Source organism: Passer montanus, unplaced genomic scaffold, assembly GCF_014805655.1.
Source record: "Passer montanus isolate IOZ18808 unplaced genomic scaffold, ASM1480565v1 scaffold185, whole genome shotgun sequence".
Lineage (NCBI taxonomy): Eukaryota > Metazoa > Chordata > Aves > Passeriformes > Passeridae > Passer > Passer montanus.
In genome coordinates, this window is record NW_024365937.1 from 174,239 (window position 1) to 197,871 (window position 23,633).

General features: G+C 38.0%; 1 protein-coding gene across 10 annotated transcripts in view; it reads right to left on the reverse strand.

Moving 5' to 3' along the window:
- Positions 1-1,600: 1,600 nt before the first annotated feature.
- Positions 1,601-23,633, reverse strand: part of DISP1 (dispatched RND transporter family member 1) — an 89,817-nt gene continuing 67,784 nt past the window's right edge. For 8 of the 10 annotated variants that reach the window (XM_039705814.1, XM_039705821.1, XM_039705815.1 and 5 more), the window contains 6 exons: positions 18,238-18,267; positions 14,816-14,939; positions 13,695-13,822; positions 13,166-13,263; positions 10,257-10,354; positions 1,601-5,256 (listed from right to left, as the gene is read on the reverse strand). In XM_039705814.1, the coding sequence (XP_039561748.1) occupies positions 1,612-5,256; positions 10,257-10,354; positions 13,166-13,263; positions 13,695-13,822; positions 14,816-14,939; positions 18,238-18,267 (4,123 nt within the window). In that variant the 3' untranslated portion in view covers positions 1,601-1,611. Of the gene's footprint in view, positions 5,257-10,256; positions 10,355-13,165; positions 13,264-13,694; positions 13,823-14,815; positions 15,086-18,237; positions 18,268-23,633 lie in introns of all 10 variants that reach the window. The other 2 variants (XM_039705820.1, XM_039705824.1) reach the window with 2 other exon arrangements.

The window sequence follows — 23,633 nt, forward strand, 5'->3', positions numbered from 1 at the left end:
TTTCTTTAGATTGCTAGCACTGCAAGTGTTAGCTTATAATTAATGGTGTCTGTAGTGCACAGAAAACTCTCATTACAAGCTAAAGAATCAGGCTCTAAGTTCCAAGGTAAATAAAACTGAGTTTTATTTTATAACTAAGAAAGAATGATACTCTTCTTAAACCATGTAAAACTAATTTAGGTTTTTCTGTAGATTTCGACCTCTTCCGGTCACTGGGACATACAAGCACTAACATCACTACTCCCAGCCAAACGAAAGTGGTTTGTTGCATGCTGTGAACCTTCTGCATGCCTCCAACATGAACACTAGGACAGAATTAAAAAGTTTTTTCCTCCACTGATTCCTTACACACCAATACCTGTTAGCACATCAGCCCATGAAATCTATCTTCTGTGTCTCATAAACCAACATCATCAGCATAACCAAGCGATGAAATGGAGAGAGATTTGTCATTAAGATACTCAGAAATAATGACATGCTACACAGTTCCAGCTCTCAAATCCACACTCCTGGAGCGATAACACCAGCAAGCATTCCCATGATTACCCACAGCTATCGTGTGACTAAACCCAGTACTTCCACAGGTACAACATCTGAAATCCAACGTCTTGGTTACATGGTTTAGTTCAGTATTTGTAAGTTTAACTGGGAACTTCTCCAGATATAACACTCAGAACACAGTATTTTAATTTATGTTTCTGAGCCTTTTGAGTTGACTTAATCTGATACTCATTGTTGGCAGTAAGTCTAGAGCCTGTGCATTAACTATTCCTTTCTCCACAGTAGATTAACTCTGTGGGGAAAAGTTCAGTATTGCAAGGCACTTCAATTTTACAACTCTTGATTTTACATACATCTGTCAGCTGCATAAACTGTATTTTTGTTGTCATCACTGAGAAGTCAATAATGTTCACTGACTATTGTTTCCACCTGTATTCTCTGGTATGTAATGGTGAAGTCTATACAGTAACTGCCAAAAAGGCAGTTGAAAATGTTTTACTGCACTATATATACAGAAGTGCAACACAGGCAGTGCAAATGTTGTAGAACTCCATGAGCTTTTCTTTAGATTTTGTTAGGATGAATAGTTAAAAATATTTCCCAAACAGGCTACCCTGCAGAGCTGGTCTGTCAAACAATCCTGAAAGAACGCAGTTACAGTTCTGCTGCTGTTTCAAAGTGTGCAGAAGCTTGCCAAAGCAGCAGACAAATAAAGGTAAATTATGTACTCAGGAAATGTGGCAATCTGAGTCTGCCCCAGACATTATTGAACTCACAAGCCCAGGCTTGTGGCTTCAGAACAGGGAGAGTTTCTTTGTAATACTTTATTTCTTGAGATGGTTTATAAGGAGAAATCAAACACTAATGCCCTGGAAAAAAATCTAAATGAAGCATAATCCACCTTATGAGTTATAGCAAAAAACATTCTGGACAACATCAGGTTTTACTACATGTAATGGCTTTATGAAATGTATAAATGCTATTGTTCTATAAAATACATTTTTTATTCCAAAAGGCAAATTATAATTCATATTTATTTAGGACTTTGCTTTTTAGTGCTTTAAACTTACTTTTAAAAGAAAGACACAGGATTGCCAAATTAAAGGTTTATTATAGTGTTTTTATTAACAAACTTCCATTGGAAAGCTCTGGGCGCATTAACATAGGAGGCACATTGGCTTCGATGTCTGCCATTTGACAGTCAACAGAACTGCATTTCACTGCAATTGCCTTGCCACAACAGTGTGAACTTTCATGGCAACCCTCGGAACAAGCCTCTCTCCCTGACCTGGTCAGCAGGTGTTTTTTATCATTTTGGTCTGCCTTCAAAACTTGGTCATTCTGCAAAGAATGCTGATCTATCTTGCTCTCAACTTTCTTTTTCTGCTTTGACAGAGAGGCTTTCTTGCTTTCTACCCCGTTTGTTTCTGTACCACCCTTTTCATCACACTTGTCTGTCTGCTGACAGAATCCCTTTTGATTATTTGAGACGCCGTTCTCACATTCAGAGCAATGCACTATTAGAGGTGCTGCGTTTCGGCAGAGGAACTGTGAGGAGCTCATCACCTTTGGAACAGTTCTTACATTTTCCTCTGGGTTGTGATGAGCATGTGTATCTGTCCTGTTTATTCTTTGATGTGCCTGGAACTGTTGCACAGACTGGAGGAAAAAATTTTTAGGCAGAGAGTTTTGTGTCATCGTTCTTTTGAGCCTTCCTTGAAGGCAGCTGCAGTGGAGGATATGCTGGACTGGATGTACATAACCCTCAGCAGCTTGCTGTAAAGCATTTATAGGAGCTACAGAGCTTTGGATCTGCATGGTCCCTGGGGAGGGAGAACACTGGTAACAGAAGGTGTCACTTGGCTGCTGACATGAATGCGGACTGCACTTCACTGCCACCTGCTTATATGCCTCAGGACAGCTACACTGCCTGTTCTGAGAGAAAATTGGGCATATGGTATGTTGGTCAATAGAAGTCTGGAGCACAGATGAATTAGCAACGTTTTTGATGCCTTTACTCACTTCACTATTATAGGCTGGATGCATAGGCACACATGAGTTTTGAGGCCTGCTGCTGAAGTGCTCTGAGCAGGTATGAGTTTCTTCATATGTCACTTTCTCCACAGGTTTACAGAATCCAGTTTGTGACGCCAGAGGTTCAAGCTCATAATGCTCATGCTCCATTTCTGGTTTTTGACTTCTGGAGTCCAGCTGGTACTTGCTAATAGGATGTGATTTGTTTTGACTTCTGCCCCCTTGGGCTCCTGAAAAGGCCTGAGAGAAGGCATTACACCGCAGTTTTTTTGGTAGTGGGATCTCGCCACAAGTGCCCTGGGGCCCAAGGCATCGGCACATGCATTGGAAGAAGAACGTTGCAAAAGCCCAACTAATGCACATTATAAGCATCATGAAAGTGCCAAGCTGAGTGTATGCCAACACTGTCGAGGGCATCATCATTGCCCCAGCTACAAATGTAGTCAAGGCAGCCATTGCAATAGCAGAACCCATACGGCTTAAAGAAAAAATTACCTTTCCCTCTCGGTCAGGGTCAGGGGCCAAGCGATAAGCCACTCCATAATGAACAGCAAAGTCCACTGACAAGCCAACAGCCACCGAGATTGTGACAGATTCCAACACATTCAGCTCCCACCCAAGAAGAACCAGAGAACCTACAGTGACAAAAATAGTTCCAGCTATTGAAACTATTGCATAAAGGCTTATGATTATGTTCCAAGTTGTAAGAAGCATTACACTAAATGCAACGGCAACTGAAAGGCCCATGGCAATCAGAGTACCATCTGAAAGACTGTCCTGAAGATCATAAAATTCAAGGTTACTCACAAACCAACCATTGCTAAGACCTTCAGGAGCAGAACTAAGCTCACTTGAAATCCATGAGTCCACCTCTTTGTAGAACTGATGCATTTTCTCATAAGCCAGTGTGAAGAGGTAGGTACTTTGGAACTCCAACACAACTGCCCTGATAGTGTCATTAAGGTCAAAGCGAGGCCCTGGGGTTTTGCTATCTAAATGGTACCCTGTGCTTCTTTCTAGCTCCATTATAGCTCTCTTGATACATAATTCAAAAACTTCTTGTTTGTATGGAAAGCTCCAGTGGCTGCAGCAGGGGTAAAGAGATGGCTCATCACAGTCTTGATTTTCCATCCACTGCTTAAATGTTTCAATGAAGCAGCTTGTGAAGTCTTGTTCTTCTGCCTGATAAAAAAAGGTTTGATTTCTTAACTTTTGACAGAAATGTAAAATCCAAACCTGTGAAGCTGGGCTAGCGATATTAAAACTGGTATCTAGCTGCAACTCTCCTTTGCTTTTAGGGTTTAAAGGGTCACCATTATCCTCAGGTGTGACACCCCAGATTACAGTAATTGGCATGTGGAGCTCTTCTCCGTGGTGGACACGTTCAAACATAAAAAGTTTTTTGTATTCTGCATCGTATCGTTCAAATGGGTGAGAAGACCTAAATACCTGAAACTCGGAGAGCTCCAATGACGGCAGTTTCATCTTTGGATTTACACACACGATATACGCTCCACCAATTGTTAAGGCAAGGAACCAGAAAAGCCAAATATACCGGAATTTGATAACAATGCATGGCAAAACTTTCTCAAAAAATATCCTGGATGCTTCTGAGACTGCAAAAATAGTCTTGTGGAACATTTGGCACAACGCTGTCCAGCAGTTTTTGTTGTTGTATACCCTCTGCTGAGGTTTCTTAAAGCAACTGAAAATATTGAGAAGATATCGTTCATGTAATACAACTACAGCAGGCAGCCATGTAACCATCAAAACATAATTCACCAGAATGGCAGTGCCAGCATAAACACCAAAACACCTGATTGCTGTGATATTGCTGACATAATTAGCATAGAAGGCAGCAGCGGTTGTAAAACTTGTGACAAACATGGAAAGAGCAGCATGTTGCAATGTGATGCTCACTGTCTCAGAGGTTCCAGCATGAGGTTTATCAAACTTTGTGTAGTTCCAAACATCACATAAGACAAAAGCATCATCTGCTCCAATCCCAACAAGGATAATCAATGCTGTGAGATTCATAAAGGGAAAGAACTCAAAATTAAATACTACCCGATAGAGAAAATAAGAAATAATCAAGGAACTAATTATTGCAAACATAGTCATCAGCGTGATAAACATGGACTTGGTGTATACACACATAACTAACAGGACAATTACAATGGCTATGGCAGGATACACAGTATCCATCAACAGATAATCTTGAAACAACCTATGTTTTATTCCGAACTCAATCCCCATGACGGTTGTTACACCATCAGAAGCATTCCAGTTCTCAAAGTTATCTAGGTAAATATTCATCATGCTTTCCCCTTTCTCAGTGGGAGAGAAGAGCATGCTGTATTTTAAAGCTGGTAATACATAGTCAGCTGTCTTTGGGCTTAAGAAATCCTTGTCCACTAGGTAGTGAAGGATCTGGTAAACAGCATTGTACTTGGTACATTTGCGAGGCACATTTGTACACTTGAGCTGGTCCTTCCTTTTGGCATTCATGTCCCAGCAGTCCGGTCCCAGGGTCCCATTGTAGTAGTATTTGGCACAAGTGCGAAGCAGCTTTAGGGTGTGAGAGACATCCCGTTCGACAATTTTCTGACACGATGACCTGTTGTTCAGAATAGCAATATAGTTGCCCAGTGTCCAGCTGGGACAGCATGAAGCAGCAGTGGCTCTCTGGCAGAGATCACCAAACTGGGAATGGGATCTGATCTGTATAAAGACAGAGAGACAACTCCAATTTAAAGTAACAGTTACATTCAGTAACCCATAAAAAAAACAACCCAAGAAATGACTTTAAATTGTGGAAATTCCATTTATGTTAACATTTGGCATTAACTTATTAAATTCTTATTTCCACACACACTGCTTTTGATCAATATCTTCTTACATGCAGCAGACTAAACCAGCCAGTATACAGACTTGTCACAGTGGCACAGAATTGGCAAAAGTGTTAAGAGTATTATTTGAAGATCCACTGAGGCATTTTGTTTCTTTCCAGTCTGAGGACTGTTAACTCTCTTCTATTATCTCATTATATACTCCATAGAATAAACAATTAGCCATACATCAGTGAAGTTTCATTCTGCTTGGAATCATATCCTGAAGTTTCTAGTAGAGGCAAGGACTTACCATCCTGAAAGAAAGGATGTGACAGCTTTACCATAACTTCCATCACCTGATCTCTCTTCTACAACCCTGATTTTATTAATTTCTTTTAGCTCTTGTACAGCTGGCAGGCACTGTACCCAGACAGCTCTGCCTGCCACCCAGGCACTGCATGGCCCTAAGTGATGCAGGATTTCCAAAGCACAAGGTAATTCCACTGTCATGAGCTACCTCAAAATAACAGGTCATGCCTCTGAACACTGCACCCACAGTGCACAACACATTTTGGTTAAAGATGCTCCTCAACCAAGTGAGTCTTAATCCCTTATGGGGATATTTTTCTTTCACTTCCAGAATAGTCCAGATTTAGTTGAAGACAGTAAAAGCATGACTTAGCTAAATCACCTCAAGACACCTCTACACGAACTGGCAGTAACTATAAACCAGAAATGCAACTCTTAACAAGGTTAAATCAGGGAAATTCTCTCAAGACGAGAAAACTCAATCTTCGGAGAGCACGAGGATAAAAGTATCCAAAAAGAGAACTTCTGTTATATGTAACAAAGTAGAATTAGTCCTTCAAATAGTTAAGATATATGTAAAAGTTATGTTTTGATCAAGTTACAAAGAATATTACACATATTAATACAGTCACATAAATAAAGCCATGTGCTTCAGATTTTATAGGAGTGCATCCTGAAACAGTTGTCCATGTATGCTTTAAATTTACATGATCTGAAAGAAACCACTTAGCCTCTTCTTTCTTCTTTTTCTTCATCAAAATTGCACAGGCTTATTATTACCAATCCTTCATAATGCAGATCAAAAATACACTTGGGAATTCTCTCAGCAGTTATAAAAGCTTTAATATGGACTAAATTTTGTCAACCAGTTTCTGAACAATAACAAACTGGCATTCCAAAAAACCAGGATAATTCACATTTGATTGTTTCCAGATTAAAAAAACTCACACATGCAAACTCAGGAAAAACTGAACAACCTACTAAATAAAAGGAAGTACTGCAATAGCATATCTGTGTTTTTCATGGCACATCTCCAGGTTAGTCCTATGAGGATATAATAGCCAAATTGGGAGGAAAGGACTGACTGTCTTCCCTATGTATTCAGGTTCAAGATGGGACAATGAGGTTTATACACTGTTCTTATACACCTGCTGCAGGGCATAAACATTCACTGGTAAAGTAACTGCTGCCAAAGATAAAGTAACAGGAGCTGGTAGCTGGAAATGAGAAAGTAAAACACAAAACTTAGCTCCTGACAGCTCATTAAAATATTACATAAAATGTTAACAAATTGTAGCATTGGGCTTTGTTGGTGATCCAAAGGAACTGGAAAGGTCATTCTGGTGTTTCCAGACCTGGTCTGCCACTGGCACCACGTCAATTTATTTTGGAACAAGTAAGGAAATGAAACTGTGCGCAACCTGCACACATCTGTGGGCAGATCTGCCCAAATGGTTCTCTGCAGTGACAGAGAATCACAAATCTACTGCTTTGGGGAAGCAGTCTGAAGACATACTATACAGTCATTTTACAGTTTATAGGGAAAACATTCTACAATTAACAGGTGAAAAAAAAAAAGGTCTTCTTATCTAAGTAGTAAAAAAATTAGAACACCTCCTAAAACTATTTTGTATATAAAGTTTCCATGATGATTATAGGACTTGCATATGCTGAACAGCGGCAGGGTAGAGACCCTAAGTGTCAGTAAAATCTATAGTTAAAGTAGTTACAAGCAGATGGGAATACAATTCATACATAGAGGATATGCTGTTAGTTCCATACTAAAGCAAATACTAGTTGGTGCTGATATCCTGCTTATCATCAGAAAAATACATAAATTCAAAGGTTTGCATTTCCAGCAAGCAGCGCCTGGTTTTCCTGTCTTTGAATACAGAAAGCTTTTCCACTTAATTCAAGAGAACTGTGGCCCTAAACAAGCATGAGCTCAAAATACTCAAAAATAACTACAGCCAGAAAAGAGTCTGTAAGACCAGAAGGTCACAAAAGTCAGATTTTTTTGTTATGGCTGCACCGCAAGTCAGCATCCGCTGCCTCCCTAGGGACTGGCTGCTAACAGAACTTAGCATTTAAAAGTGGGACATAGCACAGCACTTTGTAAGTTCTAGGAAGTGTTAGAAGTACTTAAAAATTGCCAGAAAGTGTTCAAATAATTAAAAATGTTATTTGTAAGTAACAAGCATTTAAAAAGAAACTATTAAAAAAACTTAATCCCTTTCTGAGCCCTGAGTACCTAATTTTTAAAATATGTTTTAAAATTAAAAGTATTTTAAAATAAAATAATATGCACAGACCAGCAAAAATACCAAAACCGAACTATATTAGTTTTCCATACTAACTAGCTAAAAATCAATGCTGCTACCCTGATGCACTGTTGTTCTGCTCAGCTGAGGTGTTAAATTACTTTATTACTAAGTAATTTACAAAGAAAGTTCTGCAAGGCCATTATTAACAACATTATTCTTTACAAATATCTACACAGTTGTGGATGTAAATGATGCATCAAACATTTCATTTTCTGAAGTGATCTTATTTCAAAGGAAGAGCTGGTTTTATGGGCCTTGCTTGTTGTAGTAAAGTAGTTTCATCCTTCCCTCAGAAGGTATAGCCGTATTTGATATAATACATTTTTATCAGGGTAAGAGGATGGGGAGGAACAAAAGAAAAAAATTCTCAGGAGTAATGCAATCATTAAAGAGATGCTCTTCAGAGGTAATTAACTATCTTCTGTTAAACAGAATGATGTTTTTTTAATTCAGACTGCATTGCTTTGCGACTATCTGCTCAACCTGGGATTTACCTGCATCAGCTCCCTGTGCGACTGAACCTCTACAGTAAATGCACAGATTAGCATCTCCTCCTCCCTCAGCCTCAATTTTTGGCCTTGTTAAGGGTTATTCTCCCCTGGATCTCCTGATTGAACTGGTGATGTGATGTCTCCCTAGCTCAGCTCATTCAAAACTGAGCTGGGCTGCTTTAGATCCTGTACTCTGCTCACCTGACTTCTTCTAATTGCAAGAGAAAAGGGTTATAAAACCACATGAGCCATCCTGTCAGTGCAATCATCTCTGATGGGGAAATAAGGAACATTAACAAGCACGTGAGGACAAAGCTCACTTCCAACAAGGGAGCCAAGCAGGACAAAATGCCTGTCAGCAGACTGCCAAGGGAGATTCATTATACAATGTTCCACTACAGTTCAACATTTTAAGCCAGCTGTTGTAGAGAAAACAGTTTGGGAATTTGCTAACTACAGTTGTCTAATAGGCAATGATCAATCTAATAATGAAAATATTTCTCATTAAATAAATAAGAAATATTAATTGTCTATGATTAGTTTCATTTTGGAGAAGAGCAAATGGAAATAATTTGCTCAGTATTAACAGATGAAAAACATATTGCTTCATTTCCATGCAAAGTCATCAGCATGTGAACCAAAAGTTCATGGTTACTCAGAAGTTCAAAGGAGCTCAATCCAGCAAGTGACAAGCTTATATTTTACAGATAAAGTTTAAATGAAAATTAGTATTTCTAACTATTTTACCTAAGTTCCTTTGCTGTCCATTTGACAGCCTATTCTAAACTAACAAAACAAAATTAATTTGAGTGATCCACTGGGTGTCAGAGAAAACTGCATATATTATGAGATTATAGTTAGTTCACCTGGAGGTGAAAACGCCAGACAAATCAATTATTTGCTGGGACCCAAGAACAAAACTCCATAGAATAATACTCTATAAGGAAACATACAGTAAAAGTTAAGATAGTCCTTTCCTGAAGCAACCCTATTCTACCGGATGCTATTAGTAGAAAACTCAGAGAAATTCTCCCATATATAACCTGATCTACAAATTGAAAGCTGTTTTTTAACTGCATGTACATGTGAGAAACAACTGCTCACTCTGAAAATTTAAAAAAGTTTATTAAACCTTAACAAAAATACAACAAAGGACTACATAAGGAAAAAGCTGCAGCACTGGGAACTGCTCTCATGGATACCACATGGCCAGTTCGTCTTCAAGATGGATGCTCAGTCTTTTATACCCCTGGGGGTTGCATCAGCCAGCCCTGGCCCCTCCTAAAGTCTGTCAGTCAGCTCTTCTTTGCCATTTATTGGTGGAGTCTGCTTTCTTGTAACTTGATTGGAGATGAGATGTTGCCATGCCTCACCCCCTAAGCAACAAGCTTTTCCATTCCCAACTGCCCCAGGTAAGGGACACGTGCATGCCTTCTCTCTAACTGTCCTAGACAACCCCAGCTGTCTGATGGTCACCAATACAGGGGGGAAAAGGGGACTATGCGGAGAACAGAGGACATCTAAACTACAGTAACATAACTGTATATTACTAAAGCTTTTCTTAATATTCACACAATAGTTATCCCTTAATTGCGAGAGCAAATCATCTCATTATTCATCTATAACACACATGCTGACTTATCATTTGACAGGAATTGAACTACATAAAGTCCTCTCATATGCTACTAGATGGCAGTGGGCAGCAAAACAAAGTTTCAAATGCATGCTCTGTATTTGCAAGTGAAACAAATGCCAAGTTGACTTACCCTCAAGTTGTCTACATTGCACATTGACTTAATTGCATTCAAATTCCATAAACTCTCTCCTTCTGTTGATGCAAACACCACTCGTGAATAGCGATCACCTGAAATTACAGAAGGGGGTTTTCAGTGATTGTTTGGGTGGGCCTTGTATTAAAAGCTGAGGCAAAATCCCACCATTCAAATGACACACAGGAAATCTTGGTCGAGTCATGGGAATTCACTTCCTTTTCAAGATGAGCTGTTTATCTGTAACACTCACTCCACATGAAAGTTTCCATTTCCTTAAGGTGGTTATAGTAAATATGGCATCTTCAATACTACACATCTGTCGTGGTTTGGCCGGAAATGTGTTTCTAGAAAAGTCTAAGTCGGGCCAATCAGTGGCCAAATTCAAAATTGGCATTTGATGTGGCCACTAAGGGTCTGGATACGCCTCTGAGAACACACCGGGGTTAAAAGCAGGAGATTCCCAGAGAACTTCCTCTTTGGGAATCCGGCGTTGGTGAGTAAGGTCCGACCTCTCCCCTGCCCAGCTGCGTCTGGGTGGGGGAGGGGGAGGCCATGACAGGGAGGAGGCCGGGAGCCCCAGAAGGTGCAGAGGTGGAGGAGAACATGCAGGGGTGGAAGAGACTTGGGATGTCTGGGCAGCCCCCCCCGGAGAGAGGGACAGAGATTGTGCTGGCAGTTCAGCTGGCCAGAAGCTGGGGATGCGTTGAGAGAAGCGCCCAGCCGTGGGAGTCCTTGAGCAGGCAGAATTTAACCCCTTTTTAGACTAATAGAAACCTTACAAATACTGAATCCTCCTGAATCAGGATGAGGTGAGAGAGAGAGATGAGAGATGAAATGGGCAAGCGTGAGAAAAGCTGGAAGAGGAGAGAAGAATCCTGAGTGGAAGAGATGATGGAGTGGCCTTGGGCTGGACTCTTTCTTGTATAGCCATGGACAGACCCGTGGTTTTTCCCTGTGACCCAGAGACTGTATTTAGGGGGAGGCAACACCCGAGAGTTAAGAGTGAAGCAGCGGCGTGAACAGAAACAGCTGAAGGGGGTGTGAGATGCCCTCTGTACATCATTCAGAAGCTCTACAGACTTCTATTCAAGCAAACTATCTTCTAAAATATGACAAACAAAAATCAAAAGATCTAATCAGCAAACTATGAAATTCTTGGCACAGTATAATGGCAGTACACTGATAATAGTAATCAAAGGCTGATTTAGTAAGTCATTTGGGAATATAAATAATAATTATAAAGCTGTTTCTACAAGAATGTTTTTGCTTTAGAAGCAAATGACTGCAGTGGAAATTGTTGTGATATCCTTGAGGCCATTTTCAAGAATTCCAGTTTAGGCACATGGAGCTTAAATTACAAATTAAATCACATTTATCAGAAGACAGATTTGGGAAAGGAAATAATTACTAAGTGGCAGTGAGATCTGTCTGCAGAGCTCATAAGGGAAACAAATATACAAACACAAATATGCAGAACTGCCTAACACAGTATGGTACTCTGGGTTAAGAAACATGATCACATTAATTAAAATATTTCAAAAACCCAATAGGTTGAATTTTCCCCACTGCTGTGACGCTGAGGAATTTTTGCCTTCCACAAGGCTGCAAGGAAAAGACTCAGGGGCAGTGCTTTATGATCTCCAACCATGCTTTAGGTTCAAGGGAACTGAAATCTAGAAGTCCTGGAGCAGACAAAGAAAGATACCAGGAATGACAAAAGTGGGTCAAGAGGACATCAACTGTTTTTTTTTTACATAATGGACTGGCAAATTTTCCCACAGAAATGCAATTCCTTCATGACTGTCACAACTGAGAGTATGCAGAAACAGTAGAAGAAAGGAGGAGACTGAGACTGTGCAGTACTGCAACGTGGATATGAGGAGTTAATTCTGCTTCAAGAATGCTCAGCAGAGTACCAAGTACATTTCCTCTCCCTCACTCATGATATGCTAATTTGGTTATGTTCACAGGAGCAGAGATTATGACCTTGCTCCCGTCCTCTCACTTAGATATAAGACTATACTGCAGTTGAAAAAAAAGAATAAAAATCTGTTCTTCACCCTGGTTTTCCCTGGTCATTGCTCTCTTAGACCAAGTAATCTAAACAAATAATTTCACAATTGCATTTTTGTGCTCAGTCTTCACATGTGGAAGTAGCCACGAAAGAGCTCAGGTCCTCCTATGAACAGAGGCAAGATCTACATCTCTCTGCCAGAACAGAACTTACCAAAGTTCTGCAGTGTGCCTTGTAAAAAGTCAAAAGACTTTGTCTTTTTTGTCCTCTAGTTTGACTTAGTCAGCTTCATAGCCTACAGTGCTTTAAGGTGGGGACATTTTATTTCTGTTTCTTTCACAGGGATGTTTTCTTTGTTGGGTTTTTTTGTGTCTATTTTTTTTTCTGTAAATAAACCCCTACATTCAGCACAAAATACAACTGGTGGATGCCTTTACGACATATAGAGGAAAACTATTTTGATTTAGGTTTTTTAGAATTAATGGCACGGACAAAACACAACTTCCCCCCAAGTGTGAATTAAGAACTACATCTTTAGCCACACACAAAACACTGATTTTACAAGGTTCAGTACTACCAAGAACGAATAAAATTCCTTACAGGAAATGGAAACACTTAAAGGAAGCACTTCAAGTAAATACAGTTTATTCTGAGAAAGAGCCAATAGAATAGAACCAGTAAGGCAAATTTTTAAATAATTCTGAAAGTGACTTTGAAACATTTCAGTCCAATTTTACCAAGATTTCTGCATGGAGAAAGAAGGTATTTCTTGTGTTTATGTATAAAGTTAAAAATATTTTCCTAATATGGCATACAATATACAGAACAGTTCAGAAAACTCTGAACTGTCAGAAGATTTTAGCTTTCCTTGTATCATTTCTCCACTTACTTGGAATATCACAGAAAAAGGTATCCTTGTGGAAGTTCCAGTCTGCTTGCCTCTTCTCTCTTTCATAGTGATCATCTAGCCATCTGTCATCTTGATGACTAAACCAGAACAAAGGGTTTCACTTTAGCAAAGAAATTATTAAAAGAAGCACCATCCAAACAAGTCACACAGCTTAACAGCTCTTACATATGAAAAAACATATTTTTACCAATGTGATTTTGATATACAAAAACTGAAACAGTAATTTAATTTTTTCTTTAAATTAAGACACTTCAAATGAAAGGACATTGCATCCAGTACCGAAAATATCCATAGAGAAAAGTACAATTATACATTTTTTTAAAAAGTTTGCAATGGGCAATATCTAGTCTGGTATGAAAGGCCTTAAGAACTGCAGAATATTAGATTCTGTATTTATTGATATCAGTGGCAGCATATATATATTAACTTCAGAGTGTACTGGTGAAAGCACAATATACATAACAAAACCACTAATAAAACAAAATGCATTTTTACTATAAACCCTTACTTTTTAGCTTGCTCATCTGCATATTTGAAAGGGTAGTTTGCAAGTGTTGCTTTGTACCCTGTGTTTTTCACCATGTTGTTCCATGTGACCAATCTCTGTCCTATGGCTGTCCCTCTGGGTTCAAAACCCTAAGGGGAGAGAAGCACAAAATTCCATTAAGGCTTTTCATTCTTCAGCTCAAACAGGAGAGCAGAAACACAAACAAAATGATGGATAGCTTTCACTACAAAGCATAATTACTCCAGGCCTCTACTTTTAGAGGTAAAATGCTTCATGACAAGTCAGACAAAATAATGACCAATTGTAGAGAGTGATGAGGGATTAAGAATTCTTGCACATCCTACTGCTCTCCCTGAGAAGAGATGATTTAGTCCATCCAATGTTCAACACTTGGTTTTCAGAGGAAGGGCATTCTATAAAGTACTCTTCTGTATCTCAATTATCACTCTTAATTAAGAATAAGGCAAATATTTAAATAATTTTGAAAGTGACTTTGAAACAATTTTAACAACTTGGCTGTTTTCAAGAAATATTCATTACGTACGGATATGTGCAGATACACAAACTATACTATAAATACCAATAACTTACAGGAACAATTTATTTTTATTTGAGGATAATGATTAAATGCCATATTTTCAATTAAAAATCCTGAAAGTTACTTATGCTTCAGAAAATTCATGAAAAGTAAAAAATGAGTGCAATATTTAATAGAATCTGATAAAAATTACTTTTATCCTTTCAATATGGCTATCACTTCATCCTCAGAAGGGACTTAGAATCCCCTCTCCTTTTACAGATCCTGGCTTTCATTCTTTGAAACCTGATTTAGAACGTATGGTCTTGCTGTACATTTAAAACTAGGATGAATTTACATTATTCGATATGAAGCAGTTCTGTTGAAGGACACATGACCTTAGCAAAATGCAGAGAGAATGGAAACTGGTGGGTAATATTCTTTGATGGCAACTGCAGCTTTGTATTATCATTTGCTGCTCCAATGTCAAGATTTAGTACTGTATCAATTGCTGTATTTGCATTTGCTGTTTACCGGTTCCACTGGAAAACATGCCAAACAAAAAATACTTATTTGACAGTACAACTGATAGATATTGACTTACCAGCAGTGGATCAGAGAAATCGGGAAGATCTGGAACTAATATTCCCACGAGTGCACACACCACTATGAGCACAGTGCACATGCCCAGAACCACCACGGGCCAGTCGGCGATGAGCGCGGCGTAGCTATGGGAGAGGAGCAGGGGGAGGTGCTACAGCAACAAAAGCGGCACAGAGAACTAATCCATACTTCATTCAAGAGCTTTTCAGATCAGACTATTTTTCCCCAGGATTTTGACAAAAAATGTAAGCTTATCCATGATTGCGAGCCACTAGAAAAAGATGATTTGTCAAAAACTTAGTGAGAGAAAAGGTCACTACTTGGGATCTTTTCTAAACTTAAGCATTTTAAAGAAAATAATCCAAGAAAGAAAAAGATCTGTTTTAAAGTAGAACCCAAGGAAAACACTTCCTCTATTTTTAAAATAGTCATTAAAAAATAATCAAACCCTACATACTCATGATCCATGAAATCTGTCATAGGTCCAAGATGCAAGGGATTGGCAACATGACATATAAACTAACCAACATTAACTGTCTAGTTTTAGAGCATAACATCCATCCTTGGATTTTAACACCTAGGTCATTTCTAATTTTATGAGTGGAAGAACTGTTATATGCAAACCTAATTTTCATTATTTTTTTAAAATATTTTAATTTTTGTTAATTCAACTGAAATATTCAGAAAATTAAGTGAAATCAAGGAATCTTAATTTCTAAATGATTTTTCTTACAATAAAGGTTTGAGCAACTTCCTAACTAATCACAACACAATTATCAGGTTGACCAAAATTTTCTGTCCTGCTGCTAAGAAGGCAGGGTTTGTCCATCTCCTCACTCCAGCAGAAGGTTTCCAGTGTTCTGACTGCAAAATCAATAGCATCAGCAAGCTTATTCCTGTTTTTCTGTAGAATGTGGAAATAGGCACTTCTAGGGGTCTAAGTACAGCTTTGAGGAGCAAGTAAATAAAAAGCACTGGGTGTTTCTCCATTTCCTGTTAAGTAAACATGGAATAATTCTGACATGCTCACACAAGAGGTTAATTAGTAAAAGCTTGAAAAGAAATCTGAAGTCAAAGTTTTCATTAAAGTCAATTATAAAGGGGCAGCTTGCCAAATGAGCAATTGTACAAAGTAGAAGTGAAATAAATGTCCTAGTAGAATTTTCCTATTTATAGGACTAAATGTTTTTCTAAACTCCAAGCTAGACTGACTAGCTATTACAGATATTTGCTCTGAAGTCATGAAAGTTATACCCAAAAGATTTATTTTCCTATTCATCACTAGCGCCAGATTTACCATTTTGACGTCTTGTCTCTACAGTTCCATTCTCAGCTGAGCACTCTTAAATTAGCTAAATTTTTTCAGCTGTAAAAAAACCTCTATCCTAAGTGTTTAATGTGACAATAAGCCACATACAAAAAACAGTGAAGTGCTTGTTTACACCTGCAAATTTCTCTTGTTTCTTTTACCTCATACTGAAATAAAGATAAGCAAAGCTGACCTGGGCTGACAAGAGGACTTCTTAGCTGACAAGAGGTATTTTTAATTTTACCCGTCTGAGCATTATTTATGCTGCTGAGGGCTCCAGCTCCAACCAAGTTGCCTAAAACCAGCCTTGACCCCAACCCACTGTACATGGCTAAAGAAATGGCATGTTTTTAAAATTTTAAAAAATTTTTTTTCATTAAAAACCTATAACATGAGTTTAGGTTTTTTTTTTCTCTGTGAGGAGGAAGCCACCATCCTGACAGATTGGGCATAAATGACCACATGCCTGAAAATGCCTGAGTCCAAGGGGAAAATGCTTAAATCAATTCCTCAGTGGAATTCAGAAAGGATATCTTTAGTGCTAAACACATTCTTTAGTGCTTTTCTAAATCAGGATAAAACCTCCCACTTTTGGATGCCTAATTTAAACTACTTTTTTGTTTGTGCAATGACCAAGACATACAGCCACATTTACACCTTCTTGGTTTTATTTAATCCAAAATATTCCAGCACTGAATGATGAGCTCATGGGAGTTTAACACTGAGTAAAATACCACTTTTTATACTATTTTGCAGTGTTTTCAGTCTGTTAGAATGGAACTAATTTTAGCTAGGTATGTACCATTAAAATGTCGCTTTCATTAATTTATTTCTTCCTGATGTTTTTCACACCTAAAAAACATTTTGGTTTTAGCTGTTTTTTTTTAAATTCATGCTCTAAGTAATTCAAAATGCTTAAAAGATACAGTAATCAATCTATATTTAGCACTCCTAAAAGCACCACTGTTATAAAGCAATTTATCTAAAGGTGATCCAAGACCTCAAATATTTTCTTCAAAAGGAAAAGGCAGAAAAGAGAATGTTTAGGTTCTTTTCCCATTTTAAGCATAATATGAGGCTAGTGAAAAACTTTTCAATTGAGCTCCTATACACAGATGTCCTCAGATTCAACCACTCCTCAGGTTTGTACAGAGACAGAAATGTATGATATATAGGTTTTGTATTGTGAAAAGGTCACTATAAACAATAGATATTTGTGTGACCCAAACATATCAACACACAGATTTCTGTAACTCAAATAGTTACATATTATATGACACTTAACAAACAGGCCTACTCTTTACTGAAAGCAAATCCTAAAGATGGACTGTGCTTTTAAGGTCTTTTCACTTGAGATGGTTTCTTCTTGCCATTCTGATGCACTGATAGTTTTAGATACAATGCTCTGTTATCTTCTCTGACCCTGCGATGCTACAGAGCCTATACCATCCAAAACCAGTGTTCTAGATTGCATGGGGGTTTAGGAAGAATTAAAAACTACTATGGACAAAATTTTCAAAATGTCTGACAGGTTTGTTTATCACTATTCATGATACAACCAAGCCACTTCTCAGAGCAACCCTTAACCAGAAAAGTACTGAAGCATGGAGTATCCAGGCACAGATTATAATAAAAATGCCTAAAATAGATGAAAACAAGAAGTATTGAAATCTGCAAAGATTTTAAAATTCTGGCCTAGTATTAATGAGGCACTGCTTTTCTGTCTGTAAATAGAGCCTGAGTTTGGATATCCTACATGTTCAATCCCCTTCCTGCTTTCTTAGGATTCACAGATGTGTTTTTAGGGATGTTAAAGAACTTGGCCCTGGCTCCTTATTTCAGAGTTTATTTAGGGACCCATTACAGATCAATTCTTCTAAATGTTGTTTGACCTTGCTGATAGTATCTGCTGCCCTGGTTTCCCATGGCAGTTGCAGAAGTTTACTACCCACTGCCTAAAGAAATACTTTTAAAGTCTGATTTAATTTGAATGTTTATTTTTTTCTCTGAATATTCCTTATTCTTGCTTTGTATGGGGAATAACAGTTTTGCCATCACCTCATCTACCATCTTTATGATTCCACAAACTCAGCTGTGACAGCACTGAACCTTACCTTTTTGGTAACTTGAATGGTCTGGCTGTCCTGAAAGAAGAGAAAAAAGAGAGTAATTAAGAATGCATGAAATATGCATGCACACACCAATTTGTTTAATTATTCTCATACAGGAGTAAGAAAATCAATTATAAGAATCAGGTATTTTAGGATATTAATTATTTTGAAAGGCGCTATTTTGAAAGGCGCTATTTTGAAAGGCCCACAATCATATTCAATTGAGTCTTTGCAAGCAAGTAGTTCAGAGAATAATTACAGCTACAGACAGCTGCGTTTTCAAAAGTGGAATTTTATGCAGCTGATTTTTGAGATTACCATTCCTGAGGCTTTTCCAGTTTTCAACAAGAGACCAAATAAACTAACATGATAAAAATTCAATACTATGGAAAATCATGACAAAGTTTGTATATGATGGAAACGGACAACCACAACACCATGTTCTGACTGTAATTCACAAAACTTCATAGATGTCCTTTGTAATTTCATTACAAAAAATTATTTTGGCCATAAATTCTGTCTTGCCATAATACAGGAAGTAGAATGACATAGGATACCTCTATAAAATATTTTTATCCAAGTTTTTGTTACAAACCCAAGTGAAAATTATTCTTATCTAACACTGTACAGTGCACATTTCAATTCCTTAGCTACTGCACCAGTAAGATCCACATAAGTTTCACTTAAAAAAAACCTTCATAAACAATCTGCAAGTCATTTCAAGAATGTGACATAAAATCACTCTGAAACTGTAACCATACAACGGCTTCAGTTAAGTCATGGATTTGTTTTACCACGAAGGACACATTTAATATTAGTTCTTTTAAAAAATATGGAAAGCACTGAATTAAGAAACAAGTACTTGCATAAAATAAATCACTAAGTAACATCACAATGAGGCTGTCAAAAGCATATATTTGTATGCTTTCACACAAAGATAAACAGTTCAGACTCCTCAGAGATTTTCAGAAAAACTTAATCCACTACATAGAAATGAAATTTGCTGTTCTTCAAAATAGTAAGAGTTGTTTACTACTACACAATAGTAAGATTTGCTCCTTTCAGCCAGGAGAAAACCGGAGGAAAGAACAATCACCATTCTCTAGTTGCAGAGTAAATCAAGGATTAAAGGTATAGACAAAGATTCTCAGTTGAATGCAGCCACAAAAGATTAAATTTATGAAGTGTCACCAATCTTCAGACTAGGTGCACAAATCTGCCATCCAGAGGTATAGAACATACCCAGTTTTCCAACCGATGCTAAAAGCTGCTGGTAGCACTACAACAGACTCGCCAGCAGCCAGAATGTGACAAAACCATCAGAACTGAGTTCTGAAACTACTTTGAACAGTAAATTCCCCTAGGCTGAAAAGAAGTTGTGGCAGGCTTGGGGGACTGCTCATTGTCTGATCTACAGCCTCAACCACAAAACCAACTTTTACTCAACTCAGGCTAGACTGGAGGATCAGAAACCAGGTACTGAAGTCAGAACTCACTAAACTTGAATCTGAAGTGAACAGTAACAGGACTCTGGATGAAGAGAAATGCTTAAACAGATAGTCCCTTTCATGAACTTGCACCAAGGCAGAGCACACGCTGAATGTGCCTTCAACGACTGTATGGAAAAGGGGACAAAGCCAGTGTCGGGAATAACAATTTTTTAAACTGCAGCACAGACTCCTGGGTTTAATGAGAGAAAAATGTAAGCAGACATACTTACTGTTAGTAAAGTGATTCAAACATTAATTTCTAGCTTTCATTTGTAAATATCTGAATTTCCATATATACTGTCACTTGTTTTCGTCTGTGCCATAATAGCCTCTGCTGTGAGTAATAGTATCAGGTAAACCTTTGGCACATCAGAGCCACCCAACAACAATGATTACTACAGGCTTTGTATTTATGCTGACTTGTATAAAGACTTCTATGACAATTCTGGTCTATATTAGCAGATAAAATTGTTTTCTTCTACATGGGGGCTACTTTAAATTTGCCTAATTTGGTTTACACAAAGTGGGCAAATGCCAACACAGTCATTCCTCATCCTCCCCCGGTCCCATCAAAACCAAACTACATTTCCCTCTGTTTACTACACCTGCAAAATATATTCAGTGTTGAACAAATGATAATGATTAAGTTCTTCAAAGTTAGGGAGGGTTAAAGGTCACACCTGCTATCAAACTCTTTTGTTTTGAAAAGCATGCATTGAAAAAACCTGGGTACATCTGGGTAAATTCCAGTATTGTAACCAATCCCTTGCAGCTGTTATGATGACTTTATTATATTGGTCAATAGGAAAAGTTATCCCTGAAAACTATGCCCCAAAATTCTTTAGTTATGCTCTAAAATACAGAAATGCATGGCAAAACCAGATCTTTCCCACTTAATTAATGTTGCTGTATCTAATTTTTGAAGTATCATACTTTCATTGAGCCAGTTTAAATAACACCATCAGCTTCCAAAAAAATTGTGGACAAAAGAGTCCTCATCAGTTTTTGTGAGAAAGAAGTGGTGAGTTCCACTCTTGCTGGTGCAAAAGCCAAGTTGATCTTTGTATTAAATTACCTTTGCAGTTAATTCTTACAAGTCCGATAGCAGAAAGTGACAATCACAGTTGTTGGTGACAAGACCAGCACAACCAAGTTACTGCACAAACTGCAGTCACTGATAAAATCTAATAAACACTGCACCAAGAGTGGAAAAGGGAAAGAGGAATAAAAGGACAGGCTCAGTTCTAGCACCATTTACTGCAAGTGTCAGCTGCTGCTTAACATGCTTTGCTTTGCATCCTGTCCTTTCCTAGTGGCAAGTTTTGTCTGAACATCACACAATTAAGAAATACATCAAGAAAAGATAAATAGATTAGTTAAACACCCCAGATGTTACTCAGCATGAAATGTATTTTGGATGCCCAGCATCCTTCTGTGCAACATGCCGAAAAGGAGGAATGGTGTCTTTAAAAAGGGCTGCTGTAATACCAGCAAGTTTACTCTAGGAAATAACTGAGTATCAGGAAGATTGATCAGCTTTGGACTGGACTACTACAGCTCCAATTATTCACCTTTCCAGCCTAAATAAGCACTTAACCTCATTGTTCCCACTGGTATTTTGAACAGTGAGGTAGTAGAAATAATTTGTTTCTTTGAACAAACCTAATTGAATAGGGGCAGTTCACAGGTATTAAAAAAATGATTGCTTCACATATTTTTCAATCTGAGAAAGATAATAACCTGTGCTTGAGCTTCCTGAAAGGGAACATGCTGTGCCACATAGCTACATTCTGACTTTGGGTTCCCAGGGAAGCCAACACCTCCTTTTGATCACAGTATTGAATGAGTTTTCTCATGGAAGTTAATAGGGTACATCAGAAAGGGAAGTTTGGTCCTAATTTCGAGTATCACACTGGAAAACAAGCTTTTGAAAATCCTATGTATTATTAAATCTAGTTCATAACCTTCATGTCACCTGGACATCACATACCACAAGTCAGTATTTCAAAACATGTTCCACAGCATGAGACTTAATAATAACACTATGGCTGATTTACTTCATACGCAGCATGTTTCATTAATCTAATGCATTTCAGGGAAATACAAACCTGAATGTGCCAGAGGACAACAAAAGTATCTAGATAGTCCAAGGCATTATTTTTCAGGCTTTCTTCACAAACATCAGTTGTGAGAAAGGTATCAATGTCAGCAACCCCTTGGACTCACACCCCAAGGAATCAATGCTTGCTGCTTCTTTAATGGGTACAAGAAATCCTACAAGAATAGCGCCATGAAATGGAAAATTAGGAAAACAGGCTGTGTTTTGAAGCATACTTTGAAGAGTTTTCTAGCTGTTGCGAAGCACCCATCATTTCAAAGAAGTGTTAAAAAGGCAGCTCTCAATAACCTAAGAGGTTGAAAGAAATATTAATATGATTTTAAATAGGAACATTCCTGCTTACACTAACAGTAATGTTGACTGGGGTCTTTTTTTGAGTCAGTTAAAAAGCATCAACACATTCCAAATCATATCTTTGTACTAACTTGTCCAAACATTACCTTCCTACAATTCCTATTACAATACTGGATATTGCCCTGGCTAAACACTCAATTTCTGATTTATGCCACTTAGCTGCAATTAATTTTTATTTCACCATGAGCAGATGTAGAGACTGGAACTTGGATACAGCAAGGCTTTTCCTCTTTTTTTTCCTTGGAGGAACAACACGCCAGTTAGACTTTAAGATGAAATTAATGCCTACCAGCCTGACATGGGGCAGCACAAAGACACTGCCTGTGACTGTTGTGCCCTATTTTTAGGTGTAAGGAAACAACAAACAGCACTGGATAAATCCAAGACTGTCAGGGTGGGTGCTTCTCCTCTGTTTTGTTCCTGGGAGACAGAAGCTAAGGGAAGTGGAGGCTGCTCACCCAGCAATGATATCCAGCACTGTCATTTTGGTGCTGAGCTGCACAAAATTTTGAAAGTAAATGCACAGCTTACTGATATTTATCATAAAAGGATTTACTCAGTATAGAATCATAGAATATCCTGAGATGGAAGGATCCCACCAGGATTACTGAAGTCCAACTCCTGGCCCTGCACAGGACAACAGATTCATTTTGCATTCTTGCTTTTCACTTAAAGATTCACTGGAGGCAAAGATGGTACATTGCAATAAATAGCTATATTTACTGGAAAAAAAAGATTCCTCTGTCCAAGGATTATGAGGTGTTTAACCTCAATGCTTTACTTTGCCAGAGGGAAGCTATTCCCTATGTTAGTAGATCTGGTTACCAGAAGTGATAAAACATAGCTTTTGGTCATTATTATACTCCAGGATAAGCTAAATCCCTGCAGGATAGAATGAGATATGCATCATATTGTATATTCTCCATTAGAACATACAATACAAACTAAATCCCTGCACAGGAAGAAAATCCTCGTGTTTTCAGAATGTCATTGTCCCAAGAGAGCAATCTGAATTGCTCCTAAATATCAAATTAGCTTTTGCTGTTATATCAGATGTAACACCTATGTGCTTTATCATTTTAACAATCACTCAGACAACAAATCCAGATTAAGTTGCCAAAAAACATTTTTATAATCTTCCCAATTTAATTTTTTCTTATGGTAAGCAGTTTTCCATTATTTTAGTAATGAATTCTTAATTTCTTTAGTAATGAATTCTGAATTTCTTAAACATGCAGCGTTCATTGTACTTGTCTGCACTTAGTTTACTTGTGTACATCTCTAAGGAACAGCACAACCCACAGCAAAATGATGTTCTAGAGGAGACAGAGAATTCTGTTTTCTGGTAAGTTGCTTTTTTAAGGTTTTATTAAAACAAAGAAGAATGCAACTAATTTTCATGTTTTTTCCTGCACATAAAATATCAAGGACTAATC